This window comes from Pristiophorus japonicus, chromosome 10 (assembly GCF_044704955.1).
Source record: "Pristiophorus japonicus isolate sPriJap1 chromosome 10, sPriJap1.hap1, whole genome shotgun sequence".
NCBI lineage: Eukaryota > Metazoa > Chordata > Chondrichthyes > Pristiophoridae > Pristiophorus > Pristiophorus japonicus.
In genome coordinates, this window is record NC_091986.1 from 148249929 (window position 1) to 148255928 (window position 6000).

Consider the following 6000-nt stretch of genomic DNA (forward strand, 5'->3'; position numbering starts at 1 on the left):
GTTGCACTGATGCACACATGATTCCAGCTCAGAATCAATTCCCGGCCACCGTACATGAGACCTGGCGATAACTTTCATCATTACAATGCCGAGGTGTGTGCTATGTAACTCACGTACAAATTTCTCTCTCCCTTTCTTGGGCATAACAACACGATTGCCCCACAGTATAGAATCTGACTGAATAGACAGTTCGTCTTTGCGACGAATGTAAGGTTTGGTCTCCTCGCACATTTGCTTGGGTATGGAAGACCAATCACCTTTGAGGATGCAACTCTTCACCACCGATAAAATTGGGTCCAGGTCTTAACTTGTTGAGCCATGACAGGGGTTCCTTCACTCTCAAAAGCATCCATAACTAACAATAGGTCTGCCGGTTGTGGTGTTTCCATCTCCGGTGTGGACAACGGCAGACGGCTCAAAGCATTGGCACAATTCTCGGTGCCAGGTCTATGGCGAATGACATAATCATAAATGGATAATGTCAGCGCCCACCTCTGGATACGGTATGAAGCATTGGTATTGATATCTTTGTTTTCAGATAAAAGTGAAATGAACGGCTTGTGATCTGTCTCCAGTTCAAACCGAAGACCAAACGGGTACTGATGCATCAGTTTAACCCCATACACATAGGCTAGTGCTTCTTTCTCTACCATGCTGCAGGCTCTTTCCACTTTTGACAAACTTTTTGAAGCATACACGACTGGTTGAAGTTTACCCGACTCTTTAGCTTGTTGGAGTACGCAACCAATTCCATATGACGAAGCATCACAGGCCAATACTAAACATTTACATGGGTCATAATGTACAAGCAGCTTGTTAGAGCAAACCAGATTCGTGGCTTTCTCAAAAGCTTTGTCTTGAGACACACCCCACACCCAGTTGTCACCTTTTCTTGGCAGCATGTGCAATAGTTCTAATAAGGTGCTCAATTTAGGTAGGAAGTTACCGAAGTAGTTGAGTAGACCCAGGAACGAACACAGCTCCATCACATTCTGCAGCTTGGGTGCATTCTTGATGGCTTTGGTTTTCGCATCCATGGGCCTGATGCCGCCAGCAGCAATTTTTCTCTGCAGGAATTCGACCTCTGGTGCCATGAAGACGCACTTCGAGTGTTTCAGTCTGAGTCCCACTTTGTCCAGACGATGTAGAACCTCTTCCAGGTTGTTCAGATGTTCCTCGGAGTCACAACCTGTGATCAGGATGTCATCTTCGAACACGACGGTTCTGGGAACAGACTTCAGTAGACTTTCCATGTTCCTCTGAAATATTGCTGCAGCCGAGCGAATTCCAAAAGGGCACCTGTGATAAATAAACAGTCCTTTATGCGTGGTAATGCACGCAAGTCTCTTCGACGTCACGACCAGCTCCTGTGTCATGTAGGCTGACATCAAGTCCAGTTTGGTGAACGACTTCACCCCAGCTAGCGATGCAAACAAGTCATCAGTCTTCGATAACGGGTACTGATCCTGTTACGAAACTCTGTTGATCGTAGCCTTGTAGTCTCCACAGATTCTGACTCTGCCATCACTTTTCAGCACAGGAATAATGGGGCTGGCCCATTCATTAAATTCAACCGGCGATATGATCCCTTCACGCTGGAGTCTGTCCAGTTCGATTTCGACCTTCTCCTTCATCATATACAGAACTGCCCGAGCTTTATGATGGACGGGTCTTGCATCCGAGTCCATGTGAATCTGCACCTTGGCTCCCGTGAAGTTGCCGATGCCTGGTTCGAACAGCGAGGGAACTTGCTCAGTATCTTTCTCCAACAACAACGCCATGATGTTGTTCCAATCGCATCTGATTTTTTCAAGCCAGTTCCTGCCGAACGTCGTTGGGCCATTGCCTGGGACAATCCATAGCGGTAACTCGTGAACTGCACCGTCATACGACACTTTTATTGTGGCACTGCCAATCACCGTTATGAGTTCTTTGGTGTACGTGCACAACTTGGCATTGACAGGATTCAGCCTGGGCCTCACAGTCTTAGTGTCGAATGCCCTCTGGTTCAATATCAATTGACTCGCCCCCGTGTCCAGTTCCATCAATACCGGCACCCCATTTAGTTTCACGTTGATCATTATCGGTTTGCTCTGAGTTAGGAACGAGTACAGTCCATACACTTCCTCCTCTGGTATCTCGGATTGCGTATCCGGATCTACGCTAGTCTGACTCTCATCCTCCACGTGGTGTGTCGCAGCACGCTTGCTCATCTGCGGACACTTGCGAAGGAGATGCCCCACTCTCAGACAGCCTTTGCAACTATATTGCTTAAATTGGCACTGCTGGTGGCGGTGATTTCCCCCACAATGCCAACATGGAGAAATCGGATGCATTCCCACTGGCGGACTTTGGGCAGCCACAGGTTTCGTGTACGCAGTCGGGTAGGCCCTGCCATGTGCCACTCTGCCGAACGTCGAATCAATCGTATTTACAGTACTTGCCGAGTTTCGATTTTTCACTGATATCTGCTTTAGACTTCTATCCGTCGTCATGCATGACTGAGCGATCGTGATGGCCCTGTTCAAATCCAACGTCTCCAACGCCAGTAGTTTACGCAGGATCACCTCGTGGTTGATGCCGATTACAAAAAAGTCCCGCAGCATGTCTGCCAACACAGCCCCGAACTTACACTGTCCCGCTAGACGCCTCAGGTCAGCAACGAATTCCACCGCATTCTAGCCCTCTGAGCGAACGTATGTGTAAAATCTGTATCTCGAGATGATCATGCCTTCATCTGGCTTAAGGTGGTCCTGTACCAGTGTACACAATTCTTCATACGTCTTCTCTGTTGAATTCACAAGCAGGAGTAGATTCTTTATCAGACCATAAATTTTTGGACCGCAAACCGTAAGGAACACTGCCCGGCGCCAATCTGCGTTGCCGACCTCCTCCATTTTGTTGGCCATGAAGAATTGATTCAAATGGCTCACAAAGTCTGCCCAATCTTCTCCTTCCACAAATCGCTCCAACAATCCAATTGTGCTCATTTTTGCATGCAAAGGTTCTTGTTGCCTCGTCGCCAAATGTTGCATATGCAATAACTGTTAGACTGAGTACTGTTTAACTCCAAGAGGTATGACCTTGGCTCTGCTTTATTAAAGCCCAAAGTGACTAATATACAAAATGGCTGGCCTTTTATACTTGGGCTGCACACACATGCGTGCAGCCCAATAGCCTCCAACAGTGCCGCCATCTAGTGGCTGGTGATCCCAAAAGTACCTACATGACAGGAATAGAGAGTTATGCAGATAGATTTCGATGATTGACTCGAGTGGAACATAAACGCCGGCATGGACTGGTTGGATTGTATATCCTATGTAAGATGGAGAAATGTTAAAATCTTTATTTTTTTCTGTGTTCTATACAGGCTACCTGATGCATGAGTTTCACAAATTCTGGATTGAAGAAGATCCTCTTGACATAATGGAATTTAATCGTGTTCGAGAAAAGTTCCACAAGAAGATTATAAAGCAGCTTCAGAACCCAGACATGACCCTGTGCCCTCATTTTGCGGCTTCAGAGAGTCTAATGAATTTGTAAATCTTCATCTTGCCATAAGTCACATCACTGCCTCACCTCTGTACTTGTGTGTGAACTGATTTTAAGAAACTGAAGTTAAATCACAGCCTTGATCACAACCAGCATATTTGATGACCATGGTGACTGTATGCATGCTTTGTTTTAAGTACAATAGTTCTCTATTTGGTGCAGTATACACATGCTATACATTCACGTGAACACTGGAGGCATTCTCCATAAACACTTGCTCATATTGTGGCAGCATGGAGTGTTACATTCTAATCAATTGAAGAGACTTTTCTATTTTTTTTAAATGTTTCCATACATCAGCACTGATAAACTGCACTTCTCTTGTGCTTTGTAATGTTGTAGTCTGTAGTTCTGTAAAGTCCTTTGGTTTAAAAGTTTTATCATGATCTTAACAAAATTACAGACATCACTTACTATGGAAGAATGTATTTCAATCAAAGGAATAGTGCATTTGTATTAGCAAACACATATAAATGCCATTTTATGGGATTAAACTATATATTTAGTAATTTTAACATCCCAATAAATATGGGTGGCTAAGTGTGCTAAATAATTGTACTTTGGGTTTAATTGTAGATTAGACAGAGCAAATATCTTCTGTTTTGAAAGATTTGTTTTGAAAGTTCTGTGGCAAATAGTTTGTCTAGTCTGTCAAATGTCCAGAGGATTATCTGTTCGCAACATAAAATGTATTCTACAGTTTGGCATTGATTGACATTATTAGTCTTGCTCATTGATATGTAAAATAAAAGTTATTGGGCATTCAAGTGTGCAGTAGAGTGCACACATTTGACATTTGGTTTGAAATGCATTCAGGGCTGGTATATGGGAAATTTTGTGATTCATCACACCAGTGCCAAATCTAATCTGCAAACCTGATATCTAGTTGCAGAATGGATAAAAAATAATTTTTTAGCATTGCTATTTCTTACTGTGACATATGTAAACAAAAATATAGGTTGCTGTTTAAAAAGCAATAGTTGCGAGAACCTGCAGTTAAAACACTGTAGTTTATGAAGTTCCTTAAATGGACATCACCTACATGAAAATGTGTTTATTTATTAAAATATGATATAAAAGTATTCATCATGTTCAAATGCATCAGCATGTCACTTGTGCATATATTTAAAATGATGCATGGCTTTTCTTCCCCACTAAACAAAATCTTTTTAAATTATGGTGATGGCCCTCAAATTGCCTATAGCTTTGTTTTTAAGCAGCCTGTATATGCCTCATTTTGCCCTCTTAGCTTCATTGATCATAATACAAATTGTGTTTTACTGAAACAAAATATCAGATTCTTAATGTAATACAAGCGATTGCATTATTCTTTGCTTCACCCCCTCTCCCAAAAAATGTTGAAGTATAAGATTTTACTGGAGGATATAAATGTATTCAAATCCAGTCGGATTTCAATGTGATCATGGGATCCTCCAGATTTTGTTTAAAAAAATCTGTATGTTTTGGAATTGTGATTTTTTTTAAGTAGCCCTACAGAATATTAGTATGGGCTAGCGTATTAATATTGTATGTGTATGGTTAAAGTATTAATTTCATATTAGTAAGGAACAGAGCATTCATTTTGTTTTTTTTACCAATAATCTCATCATATCTCTTCGATCTGCAGTCAATGAATTTCAGAACTTTTGCATATATGCTGTTTTTACTTATCTAAATTTAAACCTGTCTCTCCTCTGCCATTCGTAAAACATCTAAAGGGAAGGATTTCTAAACTTGCCATTTGTAATAAATGTTGAATAAGAAATTTGCTCCATCATGTTTCTGTTTCTCTTAGACACTTAATTTCTTAGGCGTGCACTTTAAGTACTTATTGCTGTTTTTATTAAAAATGCACATCGATTTAGTACCGAGAAAACCTACTTATATCTTTGATACAAAAAAAAGAAAAAGCACTGTTGCAGCAAAGATGATATGATGTCTTCAGACAAAGCTACAGCAGATAAGATATTATCCACTCTTTCTCTAGTTTCAGAATAAAGTTGCTAATATTGGTGTCGCTTTAGAATTGAGATTAAGAAATGACTGAGGAGGTATTCTGAATGAAACGTTTCTTGCATAATCGTTTTGTAAAATTGCACTTTAAACATTGCAATGATTGTTTTAGCTGGTTCATTCTTCATGTCACATGCATTAATTCCTTTTTATAACTAAGCACATTAGATTGGAAAATGTACATAAATGAAATCAATAAAATATTAATTCTAGTTTATATTAAGATCTAGAAACAAACAAATCTTTTTTTAAGCTTCCATATTCTTGAATTTGGTATTAAAGCTTATTTAATTGTTTTCAGGCGTATCTGTCTCTAACAGCACAGCTGTAGAAAAGGGAAAAGAACAGAAGGAAGGCATTATGCCAGAAAGGGAAAATTGGGAAACTGGAAGAAAGAAAGTGAGTAAGAAAATTAAAAGCTAAAATATAAATAGG

General features: G+C 40.7%; 1 protein-coding gene across 1 annotated transcript in view; it reads left to right on the forward strand.

Annotated features, from left to right (window-relative positions):
• The window catches only part of elmod1 (ELMO/CED-12 domain containing 1), a 141176-nt gene extending 135859 nt beyond the window's left edge, over positions 1-5317 (forward strand). Inside the window, exon 11 of the mRNA XM_070892164.1 lies at positions 3371-5317. Within this exon, the coding sequence (XP_070748265.1) occupies positions 3371-3543 (173 nt within the window). The 3' untranslated portion in view covers positions 3544-5317. The remainder of the gene's footprint in view (positions 1-3370) is intronic.
• The last annotated feature ends 683 nt before the right edge of the window (positions 5318-6000 follow it).